The 19,583-nt window shown below is 37.5% G+C and overlaps 3 protein-coding genes across 3 annotated transcripts in view; all 3 read right to left on the bottom strand.

Annotated features, from left to right (window-relative positions):
- Positions 1-7,052, bottom strand: part of LOC120944382 — a 94,486-nt gene extending 87,434 nt beyond the window's left edge. The window contains exons 1-17 of the mRNA XM_040358439.1: positions 6,919-7,052; positions 6,550-6,758; positions 6,293-6,402; positions 6,038-6,147; positions 5,514-5,660; positions 5,145-5,353; positions 4,888-4,997; positions 4,633-4,742; positions 4,108-4,254; positions 3,738-3,946; positions 3,481-3,590; positions 3,226-3,335; positions 2,702-2,848; positions 2,333-2,541; positions 2,076-2,185; positions 1,821-1,969; positions 1,297-1,443 (exon numbers count right to left, since the gene is read on the bottom strand). Coding sequence (XP_040214373.1) covers positions 1,297-1,443; positions 1,821-1,969; positions 2,076-2,185; positions 2,333-2,541; positions 2,702-2,848; positions 3,226-3,335; positions 3,481-3,590; positions 3,738-3,946; positions 4,108-4,254; positions 4,633-4,742; positions 4,888-4,997; positions 5,145-5,353; positions 5,514-5,660; positions 6,038-6,147; positions 6,293-6,402; positions 6,550-6,758; positions 6,919-7,050 — 2,475 coding nt within the window. The 5' untranslated portion in view covers positions 7,051-7,052. The remainder of the gene's footprint in view (positions 1-1,296; positions 1,444-1,820; positions 1,970-2,075; positions 2,186-2,332; positions 2,542-2,701; positions 2,849-3,225; positions 3,336-3,480; positions 3,591-3,737; positions 3,947-4,107; positions 4,255-4,632; positions 4,743-4,887; positions 4,998-5,144; positions 5,354-5,513; positions 5,661-6,037; positions 6,148-6,292; positions 6,403-6,549; positions 6,759-6,918) is intronic.
- Positions 7,053-7,259: 207 nt separating this feature from the next.
- Positions 7,260-8,499, bottom strand: LOC120943256. Its single transcript, XM_040356460.1, has 4 exons — positions 8,324-8,499; positions 7,955-8,163; positions 7,698-7,807; positions 7,260-7,552 (listed from the first exon to the last, which is right to left on the bottom strand). Exons 1-4 carry the CDS (start codon positions 8,453-8,455, stop codon positions 7,275-7,277), a joined length of 729 nt encoding a protein of 242 aa, XP_040212394.1. The 5' UTR covers positions 8,456-8,499; the 3' UTR covers positions 7,260-7,274.
- A 235-nt stretch (positions 8,500-8,734) lies between these two features.
- The window catches only part of LOC120944381, a 71,313-nt gene continuing 60,464 nt past the window's right edge, over positions 8,735-19,583 (bottom strand). Inside the window, exons 82-101 of the mRNA XM_040358437.1 lie at positions 15,366-15,638; positions 15,007-15,215; positions 14,750-14,859; positions 14,498-14,607; positions 13,996-14,142; positions 13,627-13,835; positions 13,366-13,475; positions 13,118-13,227; positions 12,595-12,741; positions 12,226-12,434; positions 11,969-12,078; positions 11,714-11,823; positions 11,189-11,335; positions 10,820-11,028; positions 10,562-10,671; positions 10,307-10,416; positions 9,784-9,930; positions 9,415-9,623; positions 9,158-9,267; positions 8,735-9,012 (exon numbers count right to left, since the gene is read on the bottom strand). Coding sequence (XP_040214371.1) covers positions 8,735-9,012; positions 9,158-9,267; positions 9,415-9,623; positions 9,784-9,930; positions 10,307-10,416; positions 10,562-10,671; positions 10,820-11,028; positions 11,189-11,335; positions 11,714-11,823; positions 11,969-12,078; positions 12,226-12,434; positions 12,595-12,741; positions 13,118-13,227; positions 13,366-13,475; positions 13,627-13,835; positions 13,996-14,142; positions 14,498-14,607; positions 14,750-14,859; positions 15,007-15,215; positions 15,366-15,638 — 3,174 coding nt within the window. The remainder of the gene's footprint in view (positions 9,013-9,157; positions 9,268-9,414; positions 9,624-9,783; positions 9,931-10,306; positions 10,417-10,561; positions 10,672-10,819; positions 11,029-11,188; positions 11,336-11,713; positions 11,824-11,968; positions 12,079-12,225; positions 12,435-12,594; positions 12,742-13,117; positions 13,228-13,365; positions 13,476-13,626; positions 13,836-13,995; positions 14,143-14,497; positions 14,608-14,749; positions 14,860-15,006; positions 15,216-15,365; positions 15,639-19,583) is intronic.

The following is a 19,583-nucleotide window of genomic DNA, read 5'->3' as shown; positions in this document are numbered from 1 at the left end:
CACTGAGTAAGCTATGTCCATTGGAGATAGGTCATTCTGAAAAAGATTTTTGATATTTTCTCTTTTTAAGAAACAATGGATACAGTATGGTAAAATCTCTAGGTATCTATTATCATTTTAGTCATTTTTTTTACAGCTGCCAACTTGTATATTTCCTAATCTATTCCTTCAAGCATTTGTAACTCTTGACCATAGAAACATAGTTCTGACCTTGGTATCAGGTGACTTGACACTGTCAGCTGTATATCATGAATCCCCTTTATGATACAAGCAAGGTGTGTGTGATTCTCTTTGGTGGCAAAAGCCTATAGCATTGCACCACCCTATGTCATGGTAACCTTTTTTAATTGACCTCTTACAGCGCTTCATCATCAATCTAGGATTTGTAATGTCAACCCATGTGCAGGAGCTTACCATTGTAAAGTTTTTATTGAGTGTCATGATTTCTTCAAGTGAGAAGAAGTAGAAAAAGGCTCCAAAGTTCAGTTCACTCCAGTCCTGGAAGTTTCCAGCATCACAAACCACTATGGAAAAAAAATCAAAGGAAAATTTACAAAAACAAACTTAAAGCAAATCCAAAACAAAACAGAAAATTAAAACTTTTACTACAGCCAGGTTAGACAAAAAACACCTTTACCCTAACAAGATGAGTGTGGATGCGAAAACATACCTGTGGAAATGGCTATCTTTGCCTTCAAGTATGGTTTCAGGAAGTTCTGATAGATTGCTTCTCTTGTGTCATCTGTCATTGAGCTAAACTGAAGGCTAAATGCTTTAACTCTGTTTCAGAAAAAGATAAGAACATTTGCGAGTGTGACTTACATGTAGTTATATACCTTCCTTTAAATTCTATCATTTTGCCCAGCATTCATGGTTCACAAAAGCCATGGACGCAGATTTTTTTCCCTTAGAAATCCTTGTACTTACATTGCTTGGTAGGAGGAGCAGGTTACGTTCAGTGGGATGATCTCAAGAAGGGTTTGGTTGAAGTATACTGTCAAGTTAAGCAAGTAGTTTTGGAACAAAACGCTCCATTGTTCAGTTGTATAAGTAGAGAAGTTGGCCTGAAGACCCCTAAGCTCTGTAACTAGGAGTGTTTTCTTTATTGTTGTTACTTGCTCCTCTGACAGGTTGGCCTACATGAAAAAAACAGGGATTTGTGAAAATAGGTAAGGAAAAGATGCTATTGCTTGCATGCTGAGCAACCATACATACGAGAGTCTTCTCAAAGAGCGAAATTTTAGCTGGATTATTGTCAAAGCACAAGATGTTTGAGGGTTGTTCTTTTGTATGTACCTGTTTTGCTGTAGAAGAGAAAGCTTCTAGGAAGACTGTAACATTTTGCGGTGCGATGGCACTTAGATATTTTTCCAGCAAAGTTGCATTGAGGAGAATGTTAGCTGTGGTCACTGAGTAAGCTATGTCCATTGGAGATAGGTCATTCTGAAAAAGATTTTTGATATTTTCTCTTTTTAAGAAACAATGGATACAGTATGGTAAAATCTCTAGGTATCTATTATCATTTTAGTCATTTTTTTTACAGCTGCCAACTTGTATATTTCCTAATCTATTCCTTCAAGCATTTGTAACTCTTGACCATAGAAACATAGTTCTGACCTTGGTATCAGTGACTTGACACTGTCAGCTGTATATCATGAATCCCCTTTATGATACAAGCAAGGTGTGTGTGATTCTCTTTGGTGGCAAAAGCCTATAGCATTGCACCACCCTATGTCATGGTAACCTTTTTTAATTGACCTCTTACAGCGCTTCATCATCAATCTAGGATTTGTAATGTCAACCCATGTGCAGGAGCTTACCATTGTAAAGTTTTTATTGAGTGTCATGATTTCTTCAAGTGAGAAGAAGTAGAAAAAGGCTCCAAAGTTCAGTTCACTCCAGTCCTGGAAGTTTCCAGCATCACAAACCACTATGGAAAAAAAATCAAAGGAAAATTTACAAAAACAAACTTAAAGCAAATCCAAAACAAAACAGAAAATTAAAACTTTTACTACAGCCAGGTTAGACAAAAAACACCTTTACCCAACAAGATGCGAGTGGATGCGAAAACATACCTGTGGAAATGACTATCTTTGCCTTCAAGTATGGTTTCAGGAAGTTCTGATAGATTGCTTCTCTTGTGTCATCTGTCATTGAGCTAAACTGAAGGCTAAATGCTTTAACTCTGTTTCAGAAAAAGATAAGAACATTTGCGAGTGTGACTTACATGTAGTTATATACCTTCCTTTAAATTCTATCATTTTGCCCAGCATTCATGGTTCACAAAAGCCATGGACGCAGATTTTTTTCCCTTAGAAATCATTGTACTTACATTGCTTGGTAGGAGGAGCAGGTTACGTTCAGTGGGATGATCTCAAGAAGGGTTTGGTTGAAGTATACTGTCAAGTTAAGCAAGTAGTTTTGGAACAAAACGCTCCATTGTTTAGTTGTATAAGTAGAGAAGTTGGCCTGAAGACCCCTGAGCTCTGTAACTAGGAGTGTTTTCTTTATTGTTGTTACTTGCTCCTCTGACAGGTTGGCCTACATGAAAAAAACAGGGATTTGTGAAAATAGGTAAGGAAAAGATGCTATTGCTTGCATGCTGAGCAACCATACATACGAGAGTCTTCTCAAAGAGCGAAATTTTAGCTAGATTATTGTCAAAGCACAAGATGTTTGAGGGTTGTTCTTTTGTATGTACCTGTTTTGCTGTAGAAGAGAAAGCTTCTAGGAAGACTGTAACATTTTGCGGTGCGATGGCACTTAGATATTTTTCCAGCAAAGTTGCATTGAGGAGAATGTTAGCTGTGGTCACTGAGTAAGCTATGTCCATTGGAGATAGGTCATTCTGAAAAAGATTTTTGATATTTTCTCTTTTTAAGAAACAATGGATACAGTTTGGTAAAATCTCTAGGTATCTATTATCATTTTAGTCATTTTTTTTACAGCTGCCAACTTGTATATTTCCTAATCTATTCCTTCAAGCATTTGTAACTCTTGACCATAGAAACATAGTTCTGACCTTGGTATCAGTGACTTGACACTGTCAGCTGTATATCATGAATCCCCTTTATGATACAAGCAAGGTGTGTGTGATTCTCTTTGGTGGCAAAAGCCTATAGCATTGCACCACCCTATGTCATGGTAACCTTTTTTAATTGACCTCTTACATCGCTTTATCATCAATCTAGGATTTGTAATGTCAACCCATGTGCAGGAGCTTACCAGTGTAAAGTTTTTATTGAGTGTCATGATTTCTTCAAGTGAGAAGAAGTAGAAAAAGGCTCCAAAGTTCAGTTCACTCCAGTCCTGGAAGTTTCCAGCATCACAAACCACTATGGAAAAAAAATCAAAGGAAAATTTACAAAAACAAACTTAAAGCAAATCCAAAACAAAACAGAAAATTAAAACTTTTACTACAGCCGGGTGAGACAAAAAACACCTTTACCTAACAAGATGAGAGTGGATGCGAAAACATACCTGTGGAAATGGCTATCTTTGCCTTCAAGTATGGTTTCAGGAAGTTCTGATAGATTGCTTCTCTTGTGTCATCTGTCATTGAGCTAAACTGAAGGCTAAATGCTTGAACTCTGTTTCAGAAAAAGATAAGAACATTTGCGAGTGTGACTTACATGTAGTTATATACCTTCCTTTAAATTCTATCATTTTGCCCAGCATTCATGGTTCACAAAAGCCATGGACTCAGATTTTTTTCCCTTAGAAATCATTGTGCTTACATTGCTTGGTAGGAGGAGCAGGTTACGTTCAGTGGGATGATCTCAAGAAGGGTTTGGTTGAAGTATACTGTCAAGTTAAGCAAGTCGTTTTGGAACAAAACGCTCCATTGTTCAGTTGTATAAGTAGAGAAGTTGGCCTGAAGACCCCTGAGCTCTGTAACTAGGAGTGTTTTCTTTATTGTTGTTACTTGCTCCTCTGACAGGTTGGCCTACATGAAAAAAAACAGGGATTTGTGAAAATAGGTAAGGAAAAGATGCTATTGCTTGCATGCTGAGCAACCATACATACGAGAGTCTTCTCAAAGAGCGAAATTTTAGCTAGATTATTGTCAAAGCACAAGATGTTTGAGGGTTGTTCTTTTGTATGTACCTGTTTTGCTGTAGAAGAGAAAGCTTCTAGGAAGACTGTAACATTTTGCGGTGCGATGGCACTTAGATATTTTTCCAGCAAAGTTGCATTGAGGAGAATGTTAGCTGTGGTCACTGAGTAAGCTATGTCCATTGGAGATAGGTCATTCTGAAAAAGATTTTTGATATTTTCTCTTTTTAAGAAACAATGGATACAGTATGGTAAAATCTCTAGGTATCTATTATCATTTTAGTCATTTTTTTTTACAGCTGCCAACTTGTATATTTCCTAATCTATTCCTTCAAGCATTTGTAACTCTTGACCATAGAAACATAGTTCTGACCTTGGTATCAGTGACTTGACACTGTCAGCTGTATATCATGAATCCCCTTTATGATACAAGCAAGGTGTGTGTGATTCTCTTTGGTGGCAAAAGCCTATAGCATTGCACCACCCTATGTCATGGTAACCTTTTTTAATTGACCTCTTACAGCGCTTCATCATCAATCTAGGATTTGTAATGTCAACCCATGTGCAGGAGCTTACCAGTGTAAAGTTTTTATTGAGTGTCATGATTTCTTCAAGTGAGAAGAAGTAGAAAAAGGCTCCAAAGTTCAGTTCACTCCAGTCCTGGAAGTTTCCAGCATCACAAACCACTATGGAAAAAAAATCAAAGGAAAATTTACAAAAACAAACTTAAAGCAAATCCAAAACAAAACAGAAAATTAAAACTTTTACTACAGCCAGGTTAGACAAAAAACACCTTTACCCAACAAGATGCGAGTGGATGCGAAAACATACCTGTGGAAATGGCTATCTTTGCCTTCAAGTATGGTTTCAGGAAGTTCTGATAGATTGCTTCTCTTGTGTCATCTGTCATTGAGCTAAACTGAAGGCTAAATGCTTGAACTCTGTTTCAGAAAAAGATAAGAACATTTGCGAGTGTGACTTACATGTAGTTATATACCTTCCTTTAAATTCTATCATTTTGCCCAGCATTCATGGTTCACAAAAGCCATGGACGCAGATTTTTTTCCCTTAGAAATCATTGTACTTACATTGCTTGGTAGGAGGAGCAGGTTACGTTCAGTGGGATGATCTCAAGAAGGGTTTGGTTGAAGTATACTGTCAAGTTAAGCAAGTAGTTTTGGAACAAAACGCTCCATTGTTCAGTTGTATAAGTAGAGAAGTTGGCCTGAAGACCCCTGAGCTCTGTAACTAGGAGTGTTTTCTTTATTGTTGTTACTTGCTCCTCTGACAGGTTGGCCTACATGAAAAAAACAGGGATTTGTGAAAATAGGTAAGGAAAAGATGCTATTGCTTGCATGCTGAGCAACCATACATACGAGAGTCTTCTCAAAGAGCGAAATTTTAGCTAGATTATTGTCAAAGCACAAGATGTTTGAGGGTTGTTCTTTTGTATGTACCTGTTTTGCTGTAGAAGAGAAAGCTTCTAGGAAGACTGTAACATTTTGCGGTGCGATGGCACTTAGATATTTTTCCAGCAAAGTTGCATTGAGGAGAATGTTAGCTGTGGTCACTGAGTAAGCTATGTCCATTGGAGATAGGTCATTCTGAAAAAGATTTTTGATATTTTCTCTTTTTAAGAAACAATGGATACAGTTTGGTAAAATCTCTAGGTATCTATTATCATTTTAGTCATTTTTTTTACAGCTGCCAACTTGTATATTTCCTAATCTATTCCTTCAAGCATTTGTAACTCTTGACCATAGAAACATAGTTCTGACCTTGGTATCGGTGACTTGACACTGTCAGCTGTATATCATGAATCCCCTTTATGATACAAGCAAGGTGTGTGTGATTCTCTTTGGTGGCAAAAGCCTATAGCATTGCACCACCCTATGTCATGGTAACCTTTTTTAATTGACCTCTTACAGCGCTTCATCATCAATCTAGGATTTGTAATGTCAACCCATGTGCAGGAGCTTACCATTGTAAAGTTTTTATTGAGTGTCATGATTTCTTCAAGTGAGAAGAAGTAGAAAAAGGCTCCAAAGTTCAGTTCACTCCAGTCCTGGAAGTTTCCAGCATCACAAACCACTATGGAAAAAAAATCAAAGGAAAATTTACAAAAACAAACTTAAAGCAAATCCAAAACAAAACAGAAAATTAAAACTTTTACTACAGCCAGGTTAGACAAAAAACACCTTTACCTAACAAGATGAGAGTGGATGCGAAAACATACCTGTGGAAATGGCTATCTTTGCCTTCAAGTATGGTTTCAGGAAGTTCTGATAGATTGCTTCTCTTGTGTCATCTGTCATTGAGCTAAACTGAAGGCTAAATGCTTGAACTCTGTTTCAGAAAAAGATAAGAACATTTGCGAGTGTGACTTACATGTAGTTATATACCTTCCTTTAAATTCTATCATTTTGCCCAGCATTCATGGTTCACAAAAGCCATGGACTCAGATTTTTTTCCCTTAGAAATCATTGTGCTTACATTGCTTGGTAGGAGGAGCAGGTTACGTTCAGTGGGATGATCTCAAGAAGGGTTTGGTTGAAGTATACTGTCAAGTTAAGCAAGTCGTTTTGGAACAAAACGCTCCATTGTTCAGTTGTATAAGTAGAGAAGTTGGCCTCAAGACCCCTGAGCTCTGTAACTAGGAGTGTTTTCTTTATTGTTGTTACTTGCTCCTCTGACAGGTTGGCCTACATGAAAAAAACAGGGATTTGTGAAAATAGGTAAGGAAAAGATGCAATTGCTTGCATGCTGAGCAACCATACATACGAGAGTCTTCTCAAAGAGCGAAATTTTAGCTGGATTATTGTCAAAGCACAAGATGTTTGAGGGTTGTTCTTTTGTATGTACCTGTTTTGCTGTAGAAGAGAAAGCTTCTAGGAAGACTGTAACATTTTGCGGTGCGATGGCACTTAGATATTTTTCCAGCAAAGTTGCATTGAGGAGAATGTTAGCTGTGGTCACTGAGTAAGCTATGTCCATTGGAGATAAGTCATTCTGAAAAAGATTTTTGATATTTTCTCTTTTTAAGAAACAATGGATACAGTATGGTAAAATCTCTAGGTATCTATTATCATTTTAGTCATTTTTTTTACAGCTGCCAACTTGTATATTTCCTAATCTATTCCTTCAAGCATTTATAACTCTTGACCATAGAAACATAGTTCTGACCTTGGTATCAGTGACTTGACACTGTCAGCTGTATATCACGAATCCCCTTTATGGTACAAGCAAGGTGTGTGTGATTCTCTTTGGTGGCAAAAGCCTATAGCATTGCACCACCCTATGTCATGGTAACCTTTTTTAATTGACCTCTTACAGCGCTTCATCATCAATCTAGGATTTGTAATGTCAACCCATGTGCAGGAGCTTACCATTGTAAAGTTTTTATTGAGTGTCATGATTTCTTCAAGTGAGAAGAAGTAGAAAAAGGCTCCAAAGTTCAGTTCACTCCAGTCCTGGAAGTTTCCAGCATCACAAACCACTATGGAAAAAAAATCAAAGGGAAATTTACAAAAACAAACTTAAAGCAAATCCAAAACAAAACAGAAAATTAAAACTTTTACTACAGCCAGGTTAGACAAAAAACACCTTTACCCAACAAGATGCGAGTGGATGCGAAAACATACCTGTGGAAATGGCTATCTTTGCCTTCAAGTATGGTTTCAGGAAGTTCTGATAGATTGCTTCTCTTGTGTCATCTGTCATTGAGCTAAACTGAAGGCTAAATGCTTTAACTCTGTTTCAGAAAAAGATAAGAACATTTGCGAGTGTGACTTACATGTAGTTATATACCTTCCTTTAAATTCTATCATTTTGCCCAGCATTCATGGTTCACAAAAGCCATGGACGCAGATTTTTTTCCCTTAGAAATCATTGTACTTACATTGCTTGGTAGGAGGAGCAGGTTACGTTCAGCGGGATGATCTCAAGAAGGGTTTGGTTGAAGTATACTGTCAAGTTAAGCAAGTCGTTTTGGAACAAAACGCTCCATTGTTCAGTTGTATAAGTAGAGAAGTTGGCCTGAAGACCCCTGAGCTCTGTAACTAGGAGTGTTTTCTTTATTGTTGTTACTTGCTCCTCTGACAGGTTGGCCTACATGAAAAAAACAGGGATTTGTGAAAATAGGTAAGGAAAAGATGCTATTGCTTGCATGCTGAGCAACCATACATACGAGAGTCTTCTCAAAGAGCGAAATTTTAGCTGGATTATTGTCAAAGCACAAGATGTTTGAGGGTTGTTCTTTTGTATGTACCTGTTTTGCTGTAGAAGAGAAAGCTTCTAGGAAGACTGTAACATTTTGCGGTGCGATGGCACTTAGATATTTTTCCAGCAAAGTTGCATTGAGGAGAATGTTAGCTGTGGTCACTGAGTAAGCTATGTCCATTGGAGATAGGTCATTCTGAAAAAGATTTTTGATATTTTCTCTTTTTAAGAAACAATGGATACAGTTTGGTAAAATCTCTAGGTATCTATTATCATTTTTGTCATTTTTTTGGATACAGTATGGTAAAATCTCTAGGTATCTATTATCATTTTAGTCATTTTTTTTTACAGCTGCCAACTTGTATATTTCCTAATCTATTCCTTCAAGCATTTGTAACTCTTGACCATAGAAACATAGTTCTGACCTTGGTATCGGTGACTTGACACTGTCAGCTGTATATCATGAATCCCCTTTATGATACAAGAAAGGTGTGTGTGATTCTCTTTGGTGGCAAAAGCCTATAGCATTGCACCACCCTATGTCATGGTAACCTTTTTTAATTGACCTCTTACAGCGCTTCATCATCAATCTAGGATTTGTAATGTCAACCCATGTGCAGGAGCTTACCATTGTAAAGTTTTTATTGAGTGTCATGATTTCTTCAAGTGAGAAGAAGTAGAAAAAGGCTCCAAAGTTCAGTTCACTCCAGTCCTGGAAGTTTCCAGCATCACAAACCACTATGGAAAAAAAATCAAAGGAAAATTTACAAAAACAAACTTAAAGCAAATCCAAAACAAAACAGAAAATTAAAACTTTTACTACAGCCAGGTTAGACAAAAAACACCTTTACCCAACAAGATGCGAGTGGATGCGAAAACATACCTGTGGAAATGGCTATCTTTGCCTTCAAGTATGGTTTCAGGAAGTTCTGATAGATTGCTTCTCTTGTGTCATCTGTCATTGAGCTAAACTGAAGGCTAAATGCTTTAACTCTGTTTCAGAAAAAGATAAGAACATTTGCGAGTGTGACTTACATGTAGTTATATACCTTCCTTTAAATTCTATCATTTTGCCCAGCATTCATGGTTCACAAAAGCCATGGACGCAGATTTTTTTCCCTTAGAAATCATTGTACTTACATTGCTTGGTAGGAGGAGCAGGTTACGTTCAGCGGGATGATCTCAAGAAGGGTTTGGTTGAAGTATACTGTCAAGTTAAGCAAGTCGTTTTGGAACAAAACGCTCCATTGTTCAGTTGTATAAGTAGAGAAGTTGGCCTGAAGACCCCTGAGCTCTGTAACTAGGAGTGTTTTCTTTATTGTTGTTACTTGCTCCTCTGACAGGTTGGCCTACATGAAAAAAACAGGGATTTGTGAAAATAGGTAAGGAAAAGATGCTATTGCTTGCATGCTGAGCAACCATACATACGAGAGTCTTCTCAAAGAGCGAAATTTTAGCTGGATTATTGTCAAAGCACAAGATGTTTGAGGGTTGTTCTTTTGTATGTACCTGTTTTGCTGTAGAAGAGAAAGCTTCTAGGAAGACTGTAACATTTTGCGGTGCGATGGCACTTAGATATTTTTCCAGCAAAGTTGCATTGAGGAGAATGTTAGCTGTGGTCACTGAGTAAGCTATGTCCATTGGAGATAGGTCATTCTGAAAAAGATTTTTGATATTTTCTCTTTTTAAGAAACAATGGATACAGTTTGGTAAAATCTCTAGGTATCTATTATCATTTTTGTCATTTTTTTACAGCTGCCAACTTGTATATTTCCTAATCTATTCCTTCAAGCATTTGTAACTCTTGACCATAGAAACATAGTTCTGACCTTGGTATCAGTGACTTGACACTGTCAGCTGTATATCATGAATCCCCTTTATGATACAAGCAAGGTGTGTGTGATTCTCTTTGGTGGCAAAAGCCTATAGCATTGCACCACCCTATGTCATGGTAACCTTTTTTAATTGACCTCTTACAGCGCTTCATCATCAATCTAGGATTTGTAATGTCAACCCATGTGCAGGAGCTTACCAGTGTAAAGTTTTTATTGAGTGTCATGATTTCTTCAAGTGAGAAGAAGTAGAAAAAGGCTCCAAAGTTCAGTTCACTCCAGTCCTGGAAGTTTCCAGCATCACAAACCACTATGGAAAAAAAATCAAAGGAAAATTTACAAAAACGAACTTAAAGCAAATCCAAAACAAAACAGAAAATTAAAACTTTTACTACAGCCAGGTTAGACAAAAAACACCTTTACCTAACAAGATGAGAGTGGATGCGAAAACATACCTGTGGAAATGGCTATCTTTGCCTTCAAGTATGGTTTCAGGAAGTTCTGATAGATTGCTTCTCTTGTGTCATCTGTCATTGAGCTAAACTGAAGGCTAAATGCTTGAACTCTGTTTCAGAAAAAGATAAGAACATTTGCGAGTGTGACTTACATGTAGTTATATACCTTCCTTTAAATTCTATCATTTTGCCCAGCATTCATGGTTCACAAAAGCCGTGGATGCAGATTTTTTTTCCCTTAGAAATCATTTTACTTACATTGCTTGGTAGGAGGAGCAGGTTACGTTCAGTGGGATGATCTCAAGAAGGGTTTGGTTGAAGTATACTGTCAAGTTAAGCAAGTCGTTTTGGAACAAAACGCTCCATTGTTCAGTTGTATAAGTCGAGAAGTTGGCCTGAAGACCCCTGAGCTCTGTAACTAGGAGTGTTTTCTTTATTGTTGTTACTTGCTCCACTGACAGGTTGGCCTACATGAAAAAAACAGGGATTTGTGAAAATAGGTAAGGAAAAGATGCTATTGCTTGCATGCTGAGCAACCATACATACGAGAGTCTTCTCAAAGAGCGAAATTTTAGCTGGATTATTGTCAAAGCACAAGATGTTTGAGGGTTGTTCTTTTGTATGTACCTGTTTTGCTGTAGAAGAGAAAGCTTCTAGGAAGACTGTAACATTTTGCGGTGCGATGGCACTTAGATATTTTTCCAGCAAAGTTGCATTGAGGAGAATGTTAGCTGTGGTCACTGAGTAAGCTATGTCCATTGGAGATAGGTCATTCTGAAAAAGATTTTTGATATTTTCTCTTTTTAAGAAACAATGGATACAGTATGGTAAAATCTCTAGGTATCTATTATCATTTTAGTCATTTTTTTTTACAGCTGCCAACTTGTATATTTCCTAATCTATTCCTTCAAGCATTTGTAACTCTTGACCATAGAAACATAGTTCTGACCTTGGTATCGGTGACTTGACACTGTCAGCTGTATATCATGAATCCCCTTTATGATACAAGAAAGGTGTGTGTGATTCTCTTTGGTGGCAAAAGCCTATAGCATTGCACCACCCTATGTCATGGTAACCTTTTTTAATTGACCTCTTACAGCGCTTCATCATCAATCTAGGATTTGTAATGTCAACCCATGTGCAGGAGCTTACCATTGTAAAGTTTTTATTGAGTGTCATGATTTCTTCAAGTGAGAAGAAGTAGAAAAAGGCTCCAAAGTTCAGTTCACTCCAGTCCTGGAAGTTTCCAGCATCACAAACCACTATGGAAAAAAAATCAAAGGAAAATTTACAAAAACAAACTTAAAGCAAATCCAAAACAAAACAGAAAATTAAAACTTTTACTACAGCCAGGTTAGACAAAAAACACCTTTACCCAACAAGATGCGAGTGGATGCGAAAACATACCTGTGGAAATGGCTATCTTTGCCTTCAAGTATGGTTTCAGGAAGTTCTGATAGATTGCTTCTCTTGTGTCATCTGTCATTGAGCTAAACTGAAGGCTAAATGCTTTAACTCTGTTTCAGAAAAAGATAAGAACATTTGCGAGTGTGACTTACATGTAGTTATATACCTTCCTTTAAATTCTATCATTTTGCCCAGCATTCATGGTTCACAAAAGCCATGGACGCAGATTTTTTTCCCTTAGAAATCATTGTACTTACATTGCTTGGTAGGAGGAGCAGGTTACGTTTAGCGGGATGATCTCAAGAAGGGTTTGGTTGAAGTATACTGTCAAGTTAAGCAAGTAGTTTTGGAACAAAACGCTCCATTGTTCAGTTGTATAAGTAGAGAAGTTGGCCTGAAGACCCCTGAGCTCTGAAACTAGGAGTGTTTTCTTTATTGTTGTTACTTGCTCCTCTGACAGGTTGGCCTACATGAAAAAAACAGGGATTTGTGAAAATAGGTAAAGAAAAGATGCTATTGCTTGCATGCTGAGCAACCATACATACGAGAGTCTTCTCAAAGAGCGAAATTTTAGCTAGAATATTGTCAAAGCACAAGATGTTTGAGGGTTGTTCTTTTGTATGTACCTGTTTTGCTGTAGAAGAGAAAGCTTCTAGGAAGACTGTAACATTTTGCGGTGCGATGGCACTTAGATATTTTTCCACCAAAGTTGCATTGAGGAGAATGTTAGCTGTGGTCACTGAGTAAGCTATGTCCATTGGAGAAAGGTCATTCTGAAAAAGATTTTTGATATTTTCTCTTTTTAAGAAACAATGGAAACAGTATGGTAAAATCTCTAGGTATCCATTATCATTTTAGTCATTTTTTTTACAGCTGCCAACTTGTATATTTCCTAATCTATTCCTTCAAGCATTTGTAACTCTTGACCATAGAAACATAGTTCTGACCTTGGTATCAGTGATTTGACACTGTCAGCTGTATATCATGAATCCCCCTTTATGATACAAGCAAGATGTGTGATTCTCTTTGGTGACAAAAGCCTATAGCATTGCACCACCCTATGTCATGGTAACCTTTTTTAATTGACCTCTTACAGCGCTTCATCATCATTCTAGGATTTGTAATGTCAACCCATGTGCAGGAGCTTACCAGTGTAAAGTTTTTATTGAGTGTCATGATTTCTTCAAGTGAGAAGAAGTAGAAAAAGGCTCCAAAGTTCAGTTCCCTCCAGTCCTGGATGTTTCCAGCATCACAAACCACTATATAAACAAAGGAAAATTTACCACACCAACTATAAGCGAATCCAGAACCAAACAGAAAATTGAAACTTTAACTACAGCCAGGTGAGACAAAAAACACCATTACCTAACAAGATGAGAGTGGATGCGAAAACATACCTGTGGAAATGGCTATCTTTGCCTTCAAGTATGGTTTCAGGAAGTTCTGATAGATTGCTTCTCTTGTGTCATCTGTCATTGAGCTAAACTGAAGGCTAAATGCTTTTACTCTGTTTCAGAAAAATATAAGAACATTTGGGAGTGTGACTTAAATAATTGTAGTTATATGGCTTCCTTTAAATTCTTTCATTTTGCCTAGCATTCCTGGTTTGCAAAAGCCACGGACACAGAATTTTTTCCCTTAGAAATCATTGTACTTACATTGCTTGGTAGGAGGAGCAGGATAAGTTCAGCGGGATTAATTCCAGAAGGCTTTGGTTGAAGTATACTGTCAAGTTAAGCAAGTCATTTTGAAACAAAACGCTCCATTGTTCAGTTGTATAAGTAGAGAAGTTGGCCTGAAGACCCCTGAGCTCTGTAGCTAGGAGTGTTTTCTTTATTGTTGTTACTTGCTCCTCTGACAGGTTGGCCTACATGAAAAAACAGGGATTTGTAAAAAAAAGGTAAGGAAAAGCTGATATTGCTTGCATGCTGAGCGAACATACATACTAGAGTCTTCTCAAAGAGCGAAATTTTAGCTGGATTCTTGTCAAAGCACAAGATGTTTGAGGATTGCTCTTTTGTATGTACCTGTTTTGCTGTGGAAGAGAAAGCTTCCAAGAAGACTGTGACATTTTGCGGTGCGATGGCACTTAGATATTTTTCCAGCAAAGTTGCATTGAGGAGAATGTTAGCTGTGGTCACTGAGTAAGCTATGTCCATTGGAGAAAGGTCATTCTGAAAAAGATTTTTGATATTTTCTCTTTTTAAGAAACAATGGATACAGTATGGTAAAATTTCTAGGTATCTATTATCATTTTAGTCATTTTTTTTACAGCTGCCAACTTGTATATTTCCTAATCTATTCCTTCAAGAGTTTGTAACTCTTGACCATAGAAACATAGTTCTGACCTTGGTATCAGTGACTTGACACTGTCAGCTGTATATCATGAATCCCCTTTATGATACAAGAAAGGTGTGTGTGATTCTCTTTGGTGACAAAAGCCTATAGCATTGCACCACCCTATGTCATGGTAACCTTTTTTAATTGACCTCTTGGATTTGTAATGTCAACCCATGTACAGGAGCTTACCAGTGTAAAGTTTTTATTGAGTGTCATGATTTCTTCAAGTGAGAAGAAGTAGAAAAAGGCTCCAAAGTTCAGTTCACTCCAGTCCTGGAAGTTTCCAGCATCACAAACCACTATGGAAAAAATCAAAGGAAAATTTACCAAACCAACTTAAAGCAAATTCAAAACCAAACAGAAAATTGAAACTTTTACTACAGCCGGGTGAGACAAAAAACACCTTTACCTAACAAGATGAGAGTGGATGCGAAAACATACCTGTGGAAATGGCTATCTTTGCCGTCAAGTATGGTTTCAGGAAGTTCTGATAGATTGCTTCTCTTGTGTCATCTGTCATTGAGCTAAACTGAAGGCTAAATGCTTTAACTCTGTTTCAGAAAAAGATAAGAACATTTGCGAGTGTGACTTACATGTAGTTATATACCTTCCTTTAAATTCTATAATTTTTCCCAGCATTCATGGTTCACAAAAGCCATGGACGCAGATTTCTTTCCCTTAGAAATCATTGTACTTACATTGCTTGGTAGGAGGAGCAGGTTACGTTCAGCGGGATGATCTCAAGAAGGGTTTGGTTGAAGTATACTGTCAAGTTAAGCAAGTCGTTTTGAAACAAAACGCTCCATTGTTCAGTTGTATAAGTAGAGAAGTTGGCCTGAAGACCCCTGAGCTCTGTAGCTAGGAGTGTTTTCTTTATTGTTGTTACTTGCTCCTCTGACAGGTTTGCCTAGATCAGGGATTTTTGAAAATGTTAAGATAAAACTGGTATTACTTGTATGCGTGTGAAAAATAAATTCTAGGCTCTCCTTAATTAGCATACATTTAGATATCTTCTTGTTAAAGCACAATGTGTTCCAGATATGCCTTTTTTATGTACCTGTATTGCCGCAGAAGTTATAGATTGAAGGAATATAGGGACATTTTGCGGTGCAATCATGTTTAGATATGTCTTGAGTAAATCGTCATTGAGGAGAACATCAGCGTTGGTCACAAGGGCTGCTATGATTGATTGCAGATAGGCTGTGGTATTGTTGATCTCACTCTGATTGTTTGCTTCTGCCCATGCTATGAGCACACTGCTGCTGAATATTGTGTTAATTTCAAGCACGCTATCTCCCAGCAAGTCCATAATGTTTTGCACACTTAATTCCTGCATGGAAATTTTTGAAGAAAAGGTATTAGGTTGTGTCAATCCTTATTCAGCTACAGCTCACAAAATAAAAATTAATTAGGCTTCAATAGGACACTGTTTCTGATTACACTTGAATCCATGTCCATGAAATGACCCTAATATACAGCATTTTGGCTCTCTGTAATGTGTAATAATTTTTCTTGTAATCATAAACTTTTAATAAACTGCATGTTTTTGCCTAAAGGGAAATTATGTTTGAATTGGGTATTTCAAATGTGTTTTTCTTAAAGTTTAGTTACACTCTCACAGCTTTTTTTCTTTTTAAAGCCCCTAAATCAACATGCTAAGATTTGTTATATATATTAATTAACCCTTTTCTCTAATTTAAAATGCAACAATCACACCCAGACTTGTATTGCAGAGATTCGAAGGAGAAGGGGTGTGTCTGACTTGGTATGACTGGATATGTTTACATTACAAAGCTCAATAGGTCTATCTCTGGTTCCTATTGGACTAGATAGGCAATGCATATTTCAAAATACTACACATTTGCTGTAATAGGAAAATGGAGGTAAAACGATATAAGTAGAGATTGTTAGTAAAAAGTCAATCTGACTACATATAGTTATGTCCACGTAAATTTGGACACAGGCACAATTTTTTTTTCAGGTACTTACTGATACATATTCAAGCTATGGGGTATGTACATCCAAATCGGTGGAAGGGTTTATGTATTACAGTTCTTAAGAATAGCCATCCCCTTTGGGCCAAAAAGTAATTGGACAATTGAATCAAAAGCTGTTTCGTGGCCAGGCTTGGGCTTTCTCTTTGTTATTTCTTTATCAATTAAGCAGGTAAATGGTCTGGAGTTGATTCTAAGTGTGGTATTTGAATTTGGAATCTATTGCTGTGAAACTACATTATTCGTTCAAAGGATCTGTCCATGCAAGTGAAACAGGCCATTGTATGGCTTCAAAAATGAAACAAAACCAATAGAGAGAGAGCAGGAACATTAGGAGTGGCCAAATCAATGGTTTGGTACATTCTGAGGAAAGAATAATGCCTTGATGAGCTCAGCGACATAAAAAGGCCTGGATGTCCACAGTGTCGCAGGATTGATCCTTTGTATGGTAAAGAAAAACCCATTCACAACATCCAGACAAGTGAAGGGCACTCTCCAGGAGGTGGGCGTATCATTGTCAAAGTCTACAATCAAGAGAAGACTTTCACAAGAGCAAATACAGAGGGTTAACCACAAGGTGCAAACCATTTATAAGTATGAAGAATAGAAAAGCCAGATTAGACTTTGCCAAAAAGCATCTAAAAAAGCCAGACCAGTTCTGGAAAAGCATTCTTTGGATGGATAAAATGAAGATTAATCTCTACCAGTATGATGGGAAGAAAAAAGTGTGGAGAAGGCTTGGAACAACTCATGATCCAAAGCACGTAAAGTGATCTGTAAAAAAAAGGTGGATGCAGTGTGATAGCATGGACATGCATGACTTCCAGTGGCACTGGGTCATTGGTGTTTATTGATGATGTGATAGAAGACAGAAGCAGCTGGATGAATTCTGCAGTGTTTAGAGATATACTGTCAGCCCAGATTTGATTGGACGGCGCTTCACAGTACAGATGGACAATGATCCAAAACACACTGCAAAAGCAACCTAGGAGCTTTTAAAGGAAAATAAGTGGAATATTCTGCAATGGCCAAGTCAATCACCTGATCTCAACCCAATTGAGCATGCATTTCACTTGCTGAATGCAAAACCAAAAGCAGAAAGACCCACAAACAAAGAACAACTGAATACAGCTGCAGTTAGAGCCTGGCAATGCAGCAGACAGGAGAAAACCCAGTCTTTGGTAACGTCAATGGGTTCCAGACTTCAGGCAGTCATTGCCAGTAAAGGATTCTCAACAAAATATAAAAAAAATTGAACATTTTATTTATGATTATATTAATTTGTCCAATTACATTTGAGCTTCTAAAAATGGGGGGACTGTGTATAAAAATGGTTGCAGTTCCTAAAATGTGTACTTGATATTCATGTTCAACCCCTTGAATTAAAGCTGAAAGTCTGAACTTCAAATTTATTTGAATTGTTTTGTTTTAATTTTATTTTGGTGGCATACAGAGCCAAAAGTATGAAAATTGTGTCCAAATATATATGGACCTAACCGTATCTATTTCTGTGACTTAATTTGGTCTTTTACCACTTCCCACCCATCTACTGCACATAAAAAGCCAGGTGGGAGCCTAAGGACCACACAGCTGCTCAATCCTGTGATGGTCATATCCCTCAGACACAGCACATCACAGATTGGTGCATGGGTGCTGGAAATGGCCCTCCCAATCATGAAATGGCTGTGTCCAATCACAGCCTTCACACAGTGTAAACAGAGACATGTGTCTTTGTGTTGGCTCTCCCCGCTGAACTCAGTTAGAGCTCAGTGTGGGGAGGGGGGAGAGGGGGATGCTGCAGCCTGTCACATTCTCTGTGTAGCTGATAATTTCAGTGTTCAGCTACACAGATCACACAGACTGCAGCCATCCCCACACCGTACAACAAGCACCATCTGTCCCTGCCAAAGTGTCCCATCAATATCTATATCAGTGTCCCATCAACATCTGTACCAGTGCACAAAACATCTGCCACAATGTACCAATGTTATATCAACATCTGTCACAATGTACCAGTGCACATAAACAAATTGTGTTCCATTGCAATGCCAACATATGTCAATTAACCTAGTGGATTGTCAACATCTGTTGGTGTCCGCTGGTGGATGAGTAACATCTATCACAGTGTACCAGTGCACAAAAACATCTGCAATAGTGTTCCATTGCAATGTCAACATGTGTCAGTTAACCTAGTGGATTGTCAACATTTGTTAGTGTCTGCTGTTGGATGATTAACATCTGTCACAGAGTACAAGTGTACAAAAACATTTGTCACAGTGTGCCAGCATCCCACCTATAGAAAATAAAAAAATGTAAAGCGCCCCAATCTTCTCATGTTCGTGTACAAAGATGAATGCACACATTGATTCCATACGCATACATAAATGGTGATCACACCACACATGTGAGGTATTGCCATGAGAATCAGAGCAAGCGCAATTATTCTAGCACCAGACCTCTCTAAACTGTAACTGTAACTGTAACTAAACTGATATCCTGTAAAAGCTTATAAAGCATTTCTGATGGAGATTTTTTATATACTGAAGTTTGGCGCCATTTCACAAGTGTGCAAAATTGTAAGGTGTGACATATTTGGTAAATATTTACAAGATGCAAAACAATATTTTATATTTGACTAAAAAATTGGTATTATATTGTTTTTGTGTGCATTAAAAATCATTAAACTGTATTTTTGCATTAATATGTAACATTTTGTTAGAAAAACTGCTGCGCAAATCCCGTGTGACATACAATTTAGCAAATCCCACCATTTTATTCACTAGGGCCATTGTTAAAAAATAATATATACTTTTGGGGGTTCTAAGTCATTTTTCTAGCAAAAATATACGGTAGATTTTTACATGTAAACAAAAAGTTTAAGAAGGCTTGGTCTTAAAGTGGATAATGCCTGAAGGTGCTCCTTGAATGTTTGGCCTCTCTATGTGGCTAGGATGTGAAAAAGTCTCACACATGTGGTATCACCATGCTCAGGAGGAGTAAAGGAATGTGTTTTGGGGGGTAGTTGTAAGTATGCATATGCTATGTGTGAAAAAAAAAAACGTTTTTATATGACATTTTTAAGTAAAAAATGTTTATAAAATGTCTTCATTTTTTTTAAATTGTGGAAAAAAATGGTCTACTTTCCAAAAAGGTGCCATTTGGGGGATATTTGTACTGTGTCCAGGCATGTTAGGGGCTCGACAAAAGAGATAGGCTATCAGCACATCAGGTGTGATCAATTTTCCATGATTGGTACCATAGCTTGTATAACTTTCACACAG

This window comes from Rana temporaria, chromosome 6, assembly GCF_905171775.1.
Source record: "Rana temporaria chromosome 6, aRanTem1.1, whole genome shotgun sequence".
In the NCBI taxonomy this organism is placed as follows: domain Eukaryota; kingdom Metazoa; phylum Chordata; class Amphibia; order Anura; family Ranidae; genus Rana; species Rana temporaria.
The sequence above is the reverse complement of the archived record's forward strand: the minus strand, read 5'-3'. Positions and strand labels throughout refer to the sequence as shown.

What these genes read in the sequence shown, in the direction of transcription:
- LOC120943256 (XM_040356460.1), bottom strand. Translation starts at nt 8,455, where the DNA reads ATGGACATAGCTTACTCAGTGACCACAGCTAACATTCTCCTCAATGCA. An exon ending in TCTCTTCTACAGCAAAACAG is followed by an intron (nt 8,164 to 8,323) that starts GTACATACAAAA and finishes TTTTTCATGTAG; the next exon opens with GCCAACCTGTCAGAGGAGCA. An exon ending in TGCTCCTCCTACCAAGCAAT is followed by an intron (nt 7,808 to 7,954) that starts GTAAGTACAATG and finishes TTTCTGAAACAG; the next exon opens with AGTTAAAGCATTTAGCCTTC.